General features: G+C 42.6%; 1 protein-coding gene across 2 annotated transcripts in view; it reads left to right on the top strand.

Annotated features, from left to right (window-relative positions):
* Window positions 1–17,735, top strand: part of LOC106584185 (uncharacterized) — a 39,358-nt gene extending 21,623 nt beyond the window's left edge. For both annotated transcript variants that reach the window (XM_082967925.1, XM_082967924.1), the window contains exons 2-4: window positions 10,292–10,353; window positions 12,440–12,647; window positions 17,553–17,735. In XM_082967925.1, coding sequence (XP_082824051.1) covers window positions 10,300–10,353; window positions 12,440–12,647; window positions 17,553–17,602 — 312 coding nt within the window. In that variant the 5' untranslated portion in view covers window positions 10,292–10,299 and the 3' untranslated portion in view covers window positions 17,603–17,735. The remainder of the gene's footprint in view (window positions 1–10,291; window positions 10,354–12,439; window positions 12,648–17,552) is intronic.
* Window positions 17,736–18,313: the final 578 nt, after the last annotated feature.

Here is an 18,313-nt window from a genome sequence, read left to right as displayed (position 1 = left end):
GTGATCTTGTGACACCATTTTGGGATAATGTATGTGCTATCATTTCATTGTGCCTAGGAATTTATATCTATCCATCTCCACGATTAAGGATGTACTGTATGATGACACTGTGTGAGATTAAACTTGACTGAGTTCTGTAGAAAAACAATTTAAAAAAACAAATAGTAAAAAAAAGAAGGAAATAAAGATTGTGAACCAAGAGGTACTCTAAGAGGTAATATCTGTCTGAATGGATTTGAGGTAGACTATACCAAGTGACAGAGTGATGGGCAGATGAGCTACGGATGTGAAAGCAGTAGCAGCTGGAAGTGGAACATTAAAGCCAATCAAATCCATGTGGGATGTTAAGCCTCCCCTTTTACAGGTTTGTTTTCTTTGTATGTGTGTGTGTGTCTGCGTGCATATGTGTATATGCGTGCAAGTATGCCTGAGTGTGTGCCAGGTTGCATGACTCCCTGCACGCTGGCAATCCTTGACTCTGCAAGATCTCACTGTGTCATGGTTTAGTTTGTCTCTCTCCTTTATCCTCGTACAATACTGTGATGGATCTGAGGGTGTGAAGCGTTGTTGGGCCATGGTGCAACATTCCAACCCTGTCTTGACCTCCATGCAGGGTTATTATTCTCAAAGCTCAAGCTTATGAAGGAGCTGGGATCTGCATCCCAAAGGGCTTGCTATTCCTTTTATAGTGCACTACATTTTATAATAATTTATTACATTTGTAAAGTGCTTTTCATTACGAGCTAATCTCAAAGTGCATAGAGATAGAGAGCGTAGGGCCAGTAATGGCAAGGCTGTTGGTTCGATTCCCGAGCTGACTAGGTTAAAATCTCTTGATGTGCCCTTGAGCAAGGCACTTATCCCTAGTTGCTCTGGATAAAAGGCTCTGCATGGTCAATCTGGCGTCTGCATTGGCCGTACAGTCATTTACAGCGATAGGGCCTCTGCAGAAGTCAGGGCATTCATGCTTTGCTGAGCAGAGCTCTTGTGAAGGAAGTTATCAAGGAAGTGAATTTGTGTTTATACAGGACCTCCCGCCTCCACCTACCATCAACCAATCATGTCAATGCGGAGCTATACGGAGCCCTCCGTACTGTTACAACATTTGGGAGGCGCACTGCATCGCTGTACGGAGCTCAATTTGGCCTCCGCAAGTGCCGCAATTGCGTCACACCCTCTGTACGGAGCCTCCAGACCGCATTGCCGGATCAAGCATTATTCGACATTAAGAGCGTCTGCTAAATGACTAAAATGTAAATAGGGCTCATAGGGCTCTGGTCAAAAGTAGTGCACTATAAAGGGAATAAGGTGCCATTTAGGATGCACACTGGGTCTGGGATGGCTGGCTTTGCTCACGGTGCCCATATGTGGTTGAAGAGCTCTTCTCTCTCTGCTCTCATCAAAGCATGTGTACATTTTCTTTGGTGTAGAATGCTACAAGCATGTCCTGGCGTTGGTACTGTTTGTGGGCAAAGACAATTCACAATGACCTCATGGCTCGTGCATAGACTCAGAAGGAGACTCATAGACATACAAACACAGACAAACACATGCATACGCGCACACACACACATGCACCCACACACGTGTAATGCGTGCGTACCTTAAGCTCAATTCAAAGCTAGCATGAAATGTTGCGGATGGAGCCATCCAATTGTTACCTTTTTGGTGGCTCTACCCGTTGGAATGTTGTCAAGGAGGGCGGTCACATGTGTTGCGAAGCAGAGGATTACTAGTTTGAGCCCAGTGTGGGGCAGTCGGTAAGTGGAGGAAGCTAAGCTGTTAGCAGCACAATGACCCCAGTTATGCACACACACACTTGACTGTAACCTTCTAGTTATTAGGCTCACTTTTTAGGCCAGGGTGTTCCAGTCCAACACTCAACCACCATGAATAAGTATGCAGTGTTACGATGACTGAAAAGCTTGGCTTTTTTTTTTTTTTTTTCTCTTAATAGTGCACTACTTTTGAGCAGGGTCCATAGGGTTCTGGTCTAAAGTAGTGCACTATATAGGGAATATGGTGCTATTTGGGACAGATATTTCCTCTTGTTTGTCCCAGGGCTCTATTCAATCAGATCCGCTTTAGCCTACATCCGTATAGCGGTTGTTTTGGTGGTGTCGGGGGTGGAACTGCGTTAGAGCTGTCAAATCCACAAGCGGCTCCTGGCATTATACCTCAAGCAGACATTGCCATTGGCTGCACGGAGTCACATTAAGATAAATCCTATGTAGCCTTGTTTACAAGTTTGAACACTGGAATGTGAGATGTAATCTACACCTCCATTAGGATGATAGAAATCCTGAATATTTATTTTAATGCTTTTTAAATTTGAATGTAATTATTTCTATGTGGCCTAAACTTTATCGTTCTGAACTTCTAACACGAGATGGTGACAATGATCGCAAGATTAGCTGCAGAACGATTTGATGGCTCCAACACAGTTCCACCTCCAACACCGCCAAAACATTCACTATTGCACCTGTCTGGTGTCACCGGTTAACGCTTAGTCTGATTGAATCTAGGCCCTAGTCATGGTTTTCTTCCGGTAGAGCAGGTTTCCCAAACTTGGTTCTTACGGCACGTTTAGTTTTTTGCCCTAGCACTACACAGCTGATTCAAAACAAAACGTGTACCGAGGGGGGCCGCCCCAGGACCGAGTTTGAGAAACCCTGCTCTAGAGAGTCCTTTTCTACTCCATGCTAGTTGGTTGTATCTTGTGGTTGTAATCATGTGATACATTATTTGTTACTTTTATTTGTTATTGTTATTTAAAAATTTTTTGGGGGGTATTTTTTTAAAACTGCATTGTTGGTTAGGGCTTGTAAATAAGCATTTCACTGTAAGGTCTGCACCTGTTGTATTCGGCGCATGTGACAAATAAAGTTTGATTTGATTTGAATAATAGTATCCCAGTTTACTGGGTATAATAGGCTATTGATTACCTGATTCCCTGGGTAAGGGTTGTGGTGGACTGGCTGTCTAGGCTAACTGGTGTTGTGTAATGGGAGCCGGGTCTTCTCCTAACCTTTGTACTACTTCTCATGACATTCCTGTCATCCAACCTGCAAGCAGGAAGCACTGTGTCAAGGCTTTGTCTGCCAGGGAAGGCCAGTCAGGGATATTTTTAGAAACTTACAGTCATAGAACAGGGATATTAAAAGACTGAGATAAAGCCGATAGGACATTATTGTTGACTTATTTGGTTATTTATATCATCTTTGGAAGAAGAAAGGAGCTTGTTAAGATTCTTTATGGCTCTTACCTTTGTATCTGCCTTTCTGGGATATCACATATAAATGATGTGTTAAGTGTGAACTTTGAGTCTTCATGGTCTAAGTACTGTCTGTAATGTATTCTGTTATCAGATTAAAGGACATAAAGTTAGATTGAAATTCAAGTTGTCCTCACCAGTTGTTTTATTGATAAAACACATTGACGTTTAAATCAAGGACCCTTTTAAGCCATTATATGGTAAAGCAATTAATCCTATTTTACAAGGTCTGTTGCATTGAGATTTAAAGGTAGACTCAACGAAATAACGTTGCCACGAGCAGCACCGCAGATATTGAGATTAGCGACATGCAAGACTTCGCTCTCACATAATGTCTGCAATTGTGCACGGGTTCGCTTCACGCTGTTAGAGCATTGTAGCCACGGGACCAAAACAGCAGAGAAGTTGAGCCTCGTGCTTCAACGCTTTTAGTTGTTGTGGAAATTGACCTACTATGCTGTTTACTTTCTGCATCTGCATCTACCTTTAGGAATATTTTTTGAGTGAGTCCTATCCAGGACCTCATTGTTTTGAACAGAGGAATGACTGTCTGCTCAGAACTTGCTCCAGACATATCTTGTTCTGAGCAACGAAAGCTATAAAATTAACAAGAGTTATCTCCCAGACAATAAGAGTTGAGAGAGATGACATTGGACTCGAATGCAAGGTGCATCTCAACCATTTCAAATCAAATTAAATGTTATTAGTCACATGCGCCGAATACAACAGGTGTAGACTTTACCATGAAATCCTTACTTACGAGCCCTTTCCCAACAATGCAGAGTTAAAGGAAAAATCCACCCAAAACCTCGCATTCCTATAATATGTGAGAACAATATTTTTGGTTGTGGAAATCTTTTGTAGCTCAAGTCAACTACAAAATCCACAATGCAATGCTCTTTCTATGGACTGGCTAGCTATCTAGCTAGCTAGCAAACATAGCTACACACAATAATACCAAAGTCAATATCACCTGAAGAGTGTTACCACCTGAAGAGTCACCTGAATATCACCTGAAAAGTTACCTGATGCTTGAGAAGAATGGGAGATGCACTAAAGGAATGCAGTACTGAGGCAGAAGGTTCGTAGTGAGGACGACTGACTACTACTCTGAACTGTATGTGGTGAGCTTTCTGGCGCCCAGAGCTGCTGAGGCATCACCTAAGTGGGTGCCATACATTGTGAAGGAGGAGGTCCAGTAGCTACACGACTCAGGCTGGTTCCCAGAGTAGACCTTTACATGATCGTCACCAGACTCTTCATCAACCATCTCCCTGACCATCTTCCTCTGATCAAGCCATGAACTGTCCTTCTCCATCTTTGGAGGATCCATACACTCAAAGACTTGGCCTCTTTTTATGAAAAGCGCTAAAAGATTGTTATATCAGCATGTGAAGTAGCTAGTTAGCTGTAAAATTGGCTAAACAAACTGCACTATCAATTTAGGTGTCTACAATCCCACCATGTTCAGCCTGCAGATCGTTGTGCCGCACAGAGTGGAGTCTGACATTCGCAATGGCACCATGCAATGTACCCTGGAAAGGCAGACAAATAGGAGAAATGTGTTAGACCCTCTGTTAAATTACACATTTCTTGAGGTAGGAATATCGCAAAAATATTATCGAGAGAAGATAACTTCCCACGTTAAGTCATCGGGCAGTATTTAAATCTGACATATATGATAGACGTTTTCACGGTCTAAAAGTCATATTCCTATTAACTTGCAATGTAGTGAGAGCGGCTTTATCGTAATGCTACGTCATACCGGACGAATTTCTGCCTGGTTGAATGGCAATAGCTCAGATGAAATTACCCAGTGAATCGATAGAACATTGCTCAAAGATACACAAAAACAATATAACATTTAAAATGGGTGAATCTTTACTTTCAAAAAGAAAGAACAATTTGGAAAAATAGTAACACAATAAAATAACAATAACGAGGCTATATACAATATAAGGAGTACTGGTACCGAGTCAATGTGCAGGGGTACAAGGTGATTGAGGTAATTGAGGTAATATGTACATGCAGGTAGGGGTAAAAGTGACTAGGCAATCAGGATAGATAATAAACAGAGCAGCAGCAGCGCATGTGAAGAGAGTGAAAGAGTGTTGAAGTGAGTGTGTGTGTGTGTGTGTGTGTGTGTGTGTGTGTGTGTGTGTGTGTGTGTGTGTGTGTGTGTGTGTGTGTGTGTGTGTGTGTGTGTGTGTGTGTGTGTGTGTGTGTGTGTGTGTGTGTGTGTGTGGCGTCAATCTGCATGTGTGTGTGTGTGTGTGTGTGTGTGTGTGTGTGTGTGTGTGTGTGTGTGTGTGTGTGTGTGTGTGTGTGTGTGTGTGTTAGAGTGTCAGTGTAGTATGTGTGAGTGTGTGGGTAGAGTCCAGTGAGTGTGCAGAGAGCCAGTAAAAAAATAAAAAGGGGGTCAATGCAAATAGTCTGGGTAGAAATTTGATTAATTGTTCAGCATCTTATGGCTTGGGGGTGGAAGCTGTTCAGGAGACTTTTGGTCCTAGACTTGGCGCTCTGATACCGCTTGCCCTGCGATAGCAGAGACAACAGTCTGACTTGGGTGACTGGAGTCTTTAGCAATTTTTAGGGCCTTCCTCTGACACTGCCTGGTATGGAGGCCCTGGATGTCAGGCAGCTCGGTCCCAGGGATGTTCTAGGCCATACGCACTACCCTCTGTAGCGTCAGGATGCTCTTAATGGTGCAGCTGTATAACCTTTTGAGGATCGGAGGGAAGAGGCATTGTGTGCCCTCTTCACGACTGTGTTGGTGTGTTTGGACCATGATAGGTGATGTGGACACTGAGGAACTTGAAGCTCTCGACCCGCTCCTCTACAGCCCCATCGATCTGAAAGGGGGAGTGCACGGCCCTCTGTTTCCTGTAGTCCACTATCAGCTCCTTTGTCTTTGCTGACGTTGAAGGAGAGGTTGTTGACCTGGCAGGTCTCTGACCTCCCTATAGGCTGTCTCATCGTCGTCGGTGATCAGGCCTACCACCATCGTGTCGTCTGCAAACTTTGTGATGGTGTTGTAGTGGTGGGCGGCCAAGCAGGCGTGAGTGAACAAGGAGTACAGGAGGGACTAAGCACAAATCCCTGAGGGGCCCCCGTGTTGAGAATCAGTGTGGCGGATGTGTTGTTGCCTACCCTCTCCACGGCCCATCAGGAAGTCCAGGATCCAGTTGCAGAGGGAGGTGTTCAGTTCTAGGGTCCATAGTGATGAGCTTGGAGGGCGCTATGGTGTTGAATGCTGAGCTGTAGTCAATGAACAACATTCTCATGTAGGTGTTCCTTTTTTCCAGGTGGTAAAGGGCAGTATGGAGTGCAATAGAGATTGCATAATCTGTGGATCTGAATTGGAGTGGGTCCAGGGTCTGGGATGATGGTGTTGATATGAGCCATGACCAACCTTTCAAAGCATTTCATTGCTCCAGATGTGAGTGCTATTGGGCAATAGTCATTTAGACAGGTTACCTTGGCGTTCTTGGGCACATGGACTATGGTGGTCTGCTTGAAACATGTAAGTATTACAGACTGGATCAGGAAGAGGTTGAAAATCTTAGTAAATGTACTTGCAAGCTGGTCAGCGCATGTTCTGAGTATGCGTCCTGGTAATCCGTCTGGCCCGGGGGCCTTGTGAATGTTTACCTGTTTATAGGTCTTACATCAGCTAGAGAGAGTATGATCACACAGTCGTCTATGACAGCTGGTGTTCTCATGAATGGTTCAGTGTTGCTTTCCTCAACCGAGCATAGAAGGCATTTAGCTCATCTGCTAGGCTTGCATTACTTGACAGTTTGTGGCTGGGTATCCCTTTGTAAACTGTGATAATTTGCAAGCCCTGCCACATCGGACGAGTGTCAGAGCCGGTGTAGTAGGATTCGATCTTAGTCCTGTATTGACACATTGCTTGTTTGATGGTTTAGCGGAGGGCTTAGCGGGATTTCTTAGAAACGTCCGGATTAGTGTCCCACTCGTTGAAAGCAGCAGCTTTGGCTGAGTGCGGATGTTGCCTGTAATCCATGGTTTCTGGTTGGGATATGTACATTTGAAGTCGGAAGTTTACATACACTTAGGTTGGAGTCATTAAAACTTGTTTTTCAACCACTCCACAAATTTCTTGTTAACAAACTATAGTTTTGGCAAGTCGGTTGGGACATCTACTTTGTGTATGACACAACAATTATTTACAGACAGATTATTTCACTTATAATTCACTGTATCACAATTCCAGTGGGTCAGAAATGTACCTACATAAGTTGACTGTGCTTTTAAACAGCTTGGAAAATTCCAGAAAATAATGTCATGGCTTTAGATGCTTCTGATAGGCTAATTAAGGTAATTTGAGTCAATTGGAGGTGTACCTGTGGATGTATTTTAAGGCCTACCTTCAAACTCAGTGCCTCTTTGCTTGACATCATGGGAAAATCAAAATAAATCAGCCAAGACCTCAGAAAAAAATTGTAGACCTCCACAAATCTGGTTCATCCTTGGGAGCGATTTCCAAACGCCTGAAGGTACCATGTTCATCTGTACAAACAATAGTACGCAAGTATAAACACCATGGGACCATGCAGCCGCCATACCGCTCAGGAAGGAGACGCGTTCTGTCTCCTAGAGATGAACGTACTATGGTGCAAAAAGTGCAAATCAATCCAAATCCCAACAGCAAAGGACCTTGTGAATATGCTGGAGGAAACAGGTACAAAAGTATCTATATCCTCAGTAAAACGAGTCCTATATCAACATAACCTGAAAGGCTGCTCAGCAAGGAAGAAGCCACTTCTCTAAAACTGCCATAAAAAAGCCAGACTACGGTTTGCAACTGCACATGGGGACTTTTTGGAGAAATGTCCTCTGGTCTGATTAAACAAAAATAGAACTGTTTGGCCATAATGACCATTGTTATGTTTGGAGGAAAAATGGGGAGGCTTGCAAGCCGAAGAACACCTTCCCAACCGTGAAGAACGGGGGTGGCAGCATCATGTTGTGGGGGTGCTTTGCTGCAGGAGGGACTGGTGCACTTCACAGAATAGATGGCATCATGGGGATGCCATCTATTTGGCTATAGTGAAGCAACATCTCAAGACATCAGTCAGGAAGTTAAAGCTTGGTCGCAAATGGGTCTTCCAAATTGACAATGACCCCAAGCATACTTCCAAAGTTGTGGCAAAATGGCTTAAGGACAACAAAGTCAAGGTATTGGAGTGGCCATCACAAAGCCCTGACCTCACTCTTATAGAAAATTTGTTGGCAGAACTGAAAAAGCGTGTGAACAAGGAGGCCTACAAACCTGACTCAGTTACACCAGCTCTGCCATGAGCAATGGGTGAAAATTTACCCAACTTATTGTGGGAAGCTTATGGTAGGCTACCTGAAATGTTTGACCCAAGTTAAACAATTTAAAGGCAATGCTACCAAATACTAATTGAGTGTATGTTAACTTCTGACCCAGTGGGAATGTGATGAAAGAAATAAAAGCAGAAATAAATCATTCTCTTTACTATTATTTTGACATTTCACATTCATAAAATAAAGTGGTGATTTTAACTGAACTAAGACAGGGAATATTTACTAAGATTAAATGTCAGGAATTGTGAAAAACTGAGTTTAAATGTATTTGGCTAAGGTGTATGTAAACGTCAAACTTCAATTGTACGTATGGTCACTGTGGGGACGTCGATGCACTTATTAATTAATCCAGGGACTGATGTGGTAAACTCCGCAATGCCATCGGATATTTTAGTTGGTGCTAGCGAGACAGTCCTGTAGCTTAGCATCCGCTTCATTGGACCACTTCCGTATTAAGCGTGTCACTGGTACTTCTTGTTAGAGTTTTTTCTTGTATGCAGGAATCAGGAGGATAGAGTTATGGTCAGATTTGCCAAATGGAGGGTGAGGGAGAGATTTGTATGCCTCTCTGTGCGTGGAGTAAAGGTGATCTAGAGTTTTTTGCCTCTGTTTGCACAGGTAAGATGCTGGTAGAAATGAGGTAAAACGGATTTCAGTTTCCTGCATTAAAATCACTTGCCACAAGGAGCACCACCTCAGGCTAAATATTTTCTTGTTTGCTTATGACCCTATACAGCTCGTTGAGTGCGGTCTTAGTGCCAGGGGCTGTTTGTGGTGGAAAATAGACGGCTACGAAAAATACAGATTATTAAATAGTATGGTCTACAGCTTATCGTGAGATATTCTAACTCAGGTAAGCAGAACCTCAAAACTTTCTTAATATTATAGATCGCACACCAGCTGTTGTTAAGAAAGAGACACACACCACCCCCCTTGAGTTTACCTGACGCTGCAGTTCTGTCCTGCCGGTGTATAGAAAAAACAGCTAGTTTATATTTTCCTTGTTCAGCTGCGACTCGTTTCACTATCTCAAGCCTCAACCCTCAACCCTCAGTGAGGCGCATCATGTACTGTCTTTATGGTCTGGTTGGATGAGATAGAAACCAGTCCTGCCCAGCCCCATGGCATGGTTCCTGCTCCTCTCCTTGACAGACTGTCACAAGTGTGTTGAGGTTGACAGCCGGCCTCTTTTTCACCTCTCATCTGGCAACTCCACCTGACACCTCCTCTCTATCTCTGGCTATGAACCTTGACGCTGTAAAGTGCCTGCAGCATGGGATGAGGTGCTCCTACTAAGGGAAACAAGGAACCATTAATTCACCACTCTTCACTTTCACACCAATAACCGCTGTTCTTGTTTGCTTCCCAAACAGCACTCTATTCCTTATGTAGTGCACTACTTTTGACCAGGGCCAATAGGGCGCTAGTCAAAAGTAGTCCACTATATAGGGAATAGGGTGTCATTTGGGAAAGCTAGCTTATCAACATGCTACTTTAATATGTTGCTTCCACGTTCGTTCTGGATTAAAATCTATACCTGTGAAGTATTTTAAAATACGTTGTAGTTAGTCTCACGACAGTAAGCCTACAGTACAACGAGGGAGAGGAATGTAGAGAGAAGTATGTAGCGATTGTTCAACAGACACAGTTTCTTTTTTACAGATGGAAAGATGTGGAGGAGGCAGGAACTGTCAACTGCCCAATACCACCAGAGGAATTGGAAGGTGAGTTTACCATTATAACAACAACAACAAAAACAAACAAACAACAACACGACACCTTAAAATCTCAACATTAACTAACGTGTCTAAAACCTCCTCAATTAAATAATGAAAAGCGGGGCAGAGGGTTTGCTTGCTTGTTGGCAGCCGGTTTAGAGTATGGCTGTAAAGGTATATGTTTCAGCCTTGTCAGTTTCCACTACACTGATCTGGGCCTTTGGCTGGCCTAGCAGACATATGCTGCTGCCTCCAGTGAAACTCATTTTATAAGTGCCTCTAAAACATTACCCCCGCTTGGCCCTGGAGGGGTGTCGGCTGTCAATTAAGTAATTAAAGAGGCGATGTGTTGGCCACAGCCGGCCCACAGGCCTGTCAGTGGGTTGTCCAGCAGACCTGGGTTCAAATACTATTTGAAATATTTTTGAGCTGTTGGTTTAGCCTTCCTGGAGTGCCAGGTAGGCTTGGTTTTCACTTTAGGGACATTACAATATGTACCATTGCAGCAGGTATGTTCAATCATGCACAGCTAAATGATTTAAAAGGATTTAAAATAGTATTTGAACCCAGGTCTGTTTCAGGGGGCCCTGAAACAGACCTGTTAGAGAGGCCTGACCAGGGAGGGAGTGTCTCTATGTCAGACTAGGGTGCTGGGGGCTGGGGGCTGGTGGTGATAGTACAGTAAGGATAGGGATCTGGATCACCTTACCTACAACAGCTTGGAGTCCCACAACCTCACAGGGATTATGTAACATACAATAACCAAATCAAATGCAAATTGACCACAGGCAGGGCAAGCCTACAGAGATCTATTCTCTAACCAATTCAATTCAATTCAATAAACTGTATTCATCCCAAAGGGACAAATATTGATGGGGATACAAGGAGTCAAGTAAACAACAGTATGATAACAGGAGAGATGTGTTCCGTAACCAACCACGCGACATTATTGTGGTTGTTGCCTGCTGTCACAGAGATAACATTACAATTACATTTTAGTAATTTATCCAGAGTGACTTACAGTTAGTGCATTCACCTTAAGATAGCTAGGTGAGACAGCCATACATCACAGTCGTAGTAAGTACATTTTTCCCCAATAAAGAAGTTATTAGCAGTCATTGCTAGTAGGAGAAGACAAGTGCAGTTATTTTATTTTTGGGGTGGGGGGGGGGACATGTAGGGGCTCATTAAAAAGTATTTGCATGCCTTCTGTGACTTGCAAGCCAGATAAATCAATATACAAGGTATCTATTTCTCAAAATGTTAGATTGAGTCTTGCTCTTGCTGTTAGTTGTTTTGCTTGTGGTGACATTGCATTATCACCAGCAGTGGTTGTTATGTCTGTGTCCTTTTTTATGTTTTGTAGCCACAGTTTTATGTCTGTTATTGTGTTTACAGTACGATTCTGTGTTTATGTTTATATGCTTACGTATGCTACGTTTAATTTGTCTGCTCTATGTTGTTTATTTTACAATGTTTATTTATTTAACATAGTTTCTGTCATTTCTATATTTCCCTGCCTTTTCTGTGCTTATCAAGTCAGTTATATTGAGTATGTTGAAATGGCTGTAGTAACTGTAGTAATTGCAGTGGTGACATACTGTATCCCTGTCTGTCCTATATTATGCTTCGGGTGAATGTTTTGTAATAGGTATAGTAACTAACTAACTTTAATGGTGAAGTGACATGTACTCTCCACCTGGCCCTCCCAGATGATGCTCTGTGTTGTAATGGGTATATTAAACTCTAATGGTTTAGGGACATGTACTCTCCACCTGGCCCTCCCAGATGATGCTCTGTGTTGTAATGGGTGTATTAAACTCTAATGGTTTAGGGACATGTACTCCCCACCTGGCCCTCCCAGATGATGCTCTGAGTTGTAATGGGTGTATTAAACTCTAATGGTGTTGTGACATGTACTCTCCACTTGGCCCTCCCAGATGATGCTCTGTGTTGTAATGGGTGTATTAAACTCTAATGGTTTAGGGACATGTACTCTCCACCTGGCCCTCCCAGATGATGCTCTGAGTTGTAATGGGTGTAGTGAACTCTAATGGTGTTGTGACATGTACTTTTTCCCACTCCCTCCCAGATAGTGCTGTGGGTAGTGGCCTTTCTGCTAACCCTGGTAGAGGGGGTGTTCTCTGAGGAGGACCTCAAGGAGGCCCACACTGAGCGTCTCCGAGCCCAGGAGAGGACCACCACTGCTGGGGCCTGGCTCCCAGACCACTACCCAGAGATCCACGAGCTGGGAGAGAACAGGGATGGCCATGGCCAGGCCTCCTGGCCCAGTCTGTTTGGTTAGTACTTCCTCAGAACTCTTCATGACCTCCATATTGGATGCTGTCACATAAACCACATCACATAAAGGCAATGGGTCCTGCTCAAAATAAGTGCACTGTATGGGAATAGGGTGTTATTTGTCATGCAGCCAAAGTATCCCCCAGTTCACCATGGGAAAGCATGTAACATTACAGTATATCAAGGTTTCTGGCTGCTGCGTGGGAGCCATCTAACAGTACATACCCAGCCTTGCCCTGCAAGGTCCGCTGGGTTTTTATTAGATTTGGAAGGGCGTTCTTGTTCTTATTCCTCATCCTTCCTAATCAGTTTTGGAGCAGTCAAGCTGTCTCTTTGAGAACAATGATTCATAAATCCAAAGATAAAACCCTCATTTGTAATGGCCATAAAATAAGAGACTCTGTGTCCCACAGAGTCACCTCTTCCGATACGCAGACTACGTGCTGCTCTTAGGGCCCCGTGGCTGCTAGGGGGCCCCCCCCCCCAAAAAAAAATTTGAACTCAGTCGGTGTCTCAACCTACAGTTGAGAGTAGAAAAGTAGAAGGTGCAATTTCAAAATGTGGTAGTGCATCAGCAGTTTTCCACTTCTTATGTGTCAGTCAGTTAATTAGCCCATGTCAGCTAAAATGTTTTTGATTGCTAGGTAAGGTAGTCTAGCCAGCTATCTAAACCTTGTAGTAGGCCTAATCATCACCAAATTACCGACAGGGGCACCCGATTGATTTTGTTAGTCACTCTCACACAGATACAGTATAATATGAATATGGCATGACAAAATGGGTAGAATTGGAGAAAATTGGCTTTAAAACTGCAACATTTTCTCCTCCCCAAGGCAAAATGTGAAAAATTGCACTAGAACATTTTGAATGCGATGTGGGCGGGGCCCCCGACCAAATCTCACTTAGGGCACCCAAAACTCTAAAGGCGGCACTTTTGTCCCATATGGCAGGAGTTCCCAAAGTGGGGTCCATGGAGGTACTGCATGGGGTCTGCAACCAGATCTCAAAATGAAAAACTCTGTTTAAAAAATCTAAAAAAAATAATAAAAAGAATTATGACCATTGCTAGCAACAACAGATTAAATGGATTTTGGACAAGGGATTTGTGTAAAAAGTTGAGAGGATGCAATATGTAATATTACTAATCCACAATTGACGTTCTTAACTCTAAAAGGCTCTTCATGGTAAATCAGACTTCTACAGTGGCTGTACAGCATTTACTGCGATACGGCCTTAGCAGAAGTCAGGCATTTGTACTTCTTGCTCTTCGCTTCGCAGAGCTGTTGTGAAGGAAGTTGTCAAGGAAGTGAGTTTGTGTTATATGGGGAGCTATACAGTACGGCGCCCTCCGCATTGTTACAACATTTGGGAGGCGCACAGAGATTTTCTCTCAGCCCCATGGCAAAATATGTAGAATTGTACAAAATTAGCAATAAAACTGCAACATTTTCTCTCTGTGTAGAAAATGTGTAGAATTGCAGAAAAATAGCTTTAAAAATGCTAAATGTTCTCTCTGATGCCAAGAGTGGAGCCTTTAAAATGTACCCTTTCCCAGGGCCCGAGACTTGATTAGTCCAGCCATGCACTGCAGAAGTCATAGTACAACTGATTGTATGCTATTTTTATTGCACTCTAAAGTAGGAGTTGTGTTCTGATACTATGAGGGGGTCCCTGATGAATTTTCTATCACAAAAGGGGTCTCTGAAAGAAACATTTTTGGGAATCTCTTCCATATGGCACCCTATTACCTATATAGTGCACTACTTTTGACCAGAGCCCTATGGGACGCGCTATGGACCCTGATCAAGTGCATAAGGAATAGGGTGCACTACTCTTATGACTCATAGAACTTCTGGAAGTATGCCTGGTAGTTTTCATCGCAACAGCAGGACACGGCCTTAGTCAGTGGAGCAATAAAGCGTGCTCTCCCACATACTACAGAGATAAAAAATAATCACTCTTATGTACTCCGTGTCATGCTGTCATGTTGCTGTAGATATTATGTCCTGGGGCTGGGTGGGTGGATCTCCACTGACCTCTGTTGAAAACATATAGGAGTAACTCAGACGCCAAGATACTTTCAAGATATATGTGTACATATCTTTTGTTTACATTGTTCTTACCTCTTTACTGACTGCGCAATTACTATAATTGTATCTTCCCCCCCAAAAAAATGTATTAGTGAAGACGATTATTTTTGTCTTTGCAGCAACACTGCGTCAGAAGTGATTCCCTAAACCTTGTGGAATACTCCTATAATTGTATGACATTTTTAAAAACACCTGTAGCATGTTTTAACATGGCTAGATGTGGAATGATTTGACTACCAGCTCCCTTGTTCTTGTTTTGCCCGAGGAACATTTTTATTAAAATTCATATTCTTTTGATTTCTTCAACAACAAGACATAAACTGACCATGGCCGGTGTTATGGGCGGGCCTTAGGGGGCCTGGCCCGCCCTACCGTATCTCCTTGCCCATCCAAATAAAATATAGAAATATTGATCATTTATTTGTTTGAGACGCACGCCAACAGAAAGACGCATCAATCTCAGATAAAGCAAGAGAAACAGCGCCCCTCTGTCTCTGTATGTATAGACCATGTATCTGATTCTCTCTGGACCAAAAGAGTATGGCATGTCATACTATTTCTGTCCAGACAGCATCAGATACATGGGCTTCATATAGTAAGACAGAGGGGTGCTGTTCTGCTTTCTCCAGTGAAAGAGTTTTAGCAGTGAGGAAGAGGCGAAGCGAGAGGGCTAACTCTCACCAAAATCTGTCCAGAATAAGCCCAATGCATTTCTATGGCCATAATATGCAGACCTAAACTTATATTCTGCCTTCCCGCCTTTGGGACACCGACTCCCATTGTAAGGGCGGAGACATGGGCATCTCGTAATTATATACAAATCTCTGGTTTCAATCTCTTGCAAATTGGAACACAAGTTGGCTGGTGCACAGTGCACTGTTAGGATGCTGGCTTCCCCTAAAGTAGATGTATGATTTGTCAAAATTATATAATTACTCCTGTTTAAAAAATAAAAAAAAATTCAAAATACATTACCGGAGGATCATCAGCCTTTTTAATATGGATTGTTCTTTTTTTTAACCTTTATTTAACTAGACAAGTCAGTTAAGAACAACTTCTTATTTACAATGACAGCCTGGGAACAGTGGGTTAACTGCCTTGTTCAGGGGCAGAAGGAAAGATTTACACCTTGTCAGCTCAGGGATTCAATCTAGCAACCTTTTGGTTAGTGGCCCAACGCGCTAACCACAAGGCTACCTGCCACCATTTCTAATCACAAGTTTGTAGGATTATGCATATTTGGGAATCCCGCAATTTGGGCAGCACGCGTGGCTGTCTAGCTGATTGAGTTGCATCTGTCAGTGAAAAGCATCTAAAATATGTGTGAAGATAATGTGTCTTGGGTATAATTTTAAATGTTTTAACAAGAAGAATTAGGTGTGTGTGGCGAAGATATGACGTGTCTCTCTCCAGAATGCATGCACTCAGCTCTCCAGAATGTGCTCAGCTGTCTCCTGACAATTCTTTCCCATTCATTGCTTCATTGTATGACTTGTTTGCCCTTTGATGGTTTATTTTTTGTATCAATTCCCCATTACATATGTCACCAGTAGGCCTAGTAAATGTACTGATAATCCCTCTTCATTTGGTTACATACATTTCTGTTAAAACTACTGCAATTATTAATTACATTCATTTACATTGTTTGCCGAGTTCACAATGTGCTACACTTGTGAGAAACAAGTTTGGCATTATGTCATAACCATTACGAGTTTTGTAAATCTTTCAATTTACTTTTGTTTGGAGTGCTCTATGAGCAATGAGCATGTGTCTGGTTTCTCTGTCCTGATAACGTTGAGGGAACACGCATGCCTGAACACGCATAGAAATAGGCCTACCTGGCCTGCTGCATACAAATGTGGGAAAGTACCTATTTGGAAATGTATGATTGTCTTAACTATCACATGAACTGAGCTTCTCAGGAATTCTTTCTTCACCGCACACATTGTAAACGAAGTCTGTTTTTTTTAACATCCATTGCAAATTATACTTCCTCAGGATTTGAAAAGTCTTTCCAACACTTCTGGTCTCGATAATCACCAAGCCTCGGTGTGAAAGAACAAAATATCATGATTTGATGATCCTATATGTCCAGTGGAAACGGCATAAAAAAACAGCTCTGTCCCGAGCTCACTGACGCGGGAAACTCTGAGGGCCCGGAATAGGCTAGTTGATACTATGTTGCAAGTTCTCTAGCACCAGCTTTGGCCAGATCTAGTTGATGATTTGATACGTTGCACTTTACTAGCAATAGCTTAAGTCAAGACAGATAGAAAGGGAGGCAAACATTCGGAGTAGAGAGATGAATGTGATTGAAAGAACCAGAATATTCATCAGGATATGTTCTACGGTTTTTATTTTTGTCGGCTTTAGGCTTTTCTCTCAAATTCCTATTAAAAATAGAAATGCAACATGTTAAGTGTTGGTCTTATGTTTCATGAGCTGAAAAAAAAAATCGCATACATTGTCATATGCACAAAAAGCTTATTTTTCAAAACAAAATTGCACATATTTGTTTACATCCCTGTTAGTGAGCATTTCTCCTTTGCCAAGATAATCCATCCACCTGACAGGTGTGGCATATCAAGAAGCTAATTAAACAGCATGATCATTACAGAGATGCATCTTGTGCTGGGGGCAATAAAAGGTCACTTTAAAATGTGCAGTTTTGTCACACAACACAATGCCACAGATGTCTCAAGTTTTGAGGGAGTGTGCAATTGACATGCTGACTTCAGGAATATCCACCAGAGCTGTTGCCAGATAATTAAATGTTAATTTCTCTACCATAAGTCACCTCTCACGTCATTTTAGAGAATTTGGCAGTACGTCCAACCGGCCTCACAACCGCAGACCACTTGTAACCACGCCAGCCCAGGACCTCCACATATCTGGCTTCTTCACCTGAGGGATTGTCGGAGACCAGCCACCCGGACAGCTGATGAAACTGAGGAGTATTTATGTCTGTAATAAAGCCCTTTTGTAGGGAAAAACGCATTCTGATTGGCTGGGTCTGGCTTCCCAGTGAGTATGCCTGGCCCCCACGTGGGTGGGCCTATGCCTTGCCAGGCACACCTATGACTGCGCCCCTGCCCAGTCATTTGAAATCCATAGATTAAGGCCTAATGAATTGATTTAAATGGACTGATTTCCTTATATGAACTGTAACTCAGTAAAATCTTTGAAATTGTTGCATGTTGCGTTTATATTTTCGTTCAGTATGCTTTACTTTAGTTGATGATTTAAGTTATAGGCCAACTGCTGCATTTGCCTATAGGCTCTCTCTGAGTTCTATGAGCTCATTTCTTTAGCCACCAATAGTCCACAGTGTATCACCACCTCCATATGGCACAGGCTGGTGCTCAATTCTTAGCTGAATTTTTACTTTTAGATTTGTATAATTTTACTTCAGATTTTTATGATTAACATGTGACACTGATTTTGAAAACGTAATTATTGAAATGAAAACTGTTCCATGAAAATGCACATATATAAATAATCATAATTATCCTGCAGATTAGTAGAAATTATAGGATAAATTGGAAGCTTCCCCAAACTTGAAACTCACAAGCTGC

The sequence above is a fragment of the Salmo salar genome, chromosome 23 (assembly GCF_965601325.2).
Source record: "Salmo salar chromosome 23, fSalSal1, whole genome shotgun sequence".
NCBI classification, from domain to species: domain Eukaryota; kingdom Metazoa; phylum Chordata; class Actinopteri; order Salmoniformes; family Salmonidae; genus Salmo; species Salmo salar.
Note: the sequence above shows the minus strand (reverse complement) of the source record. Positions and strands in the feature narration are given on the sequence as shown.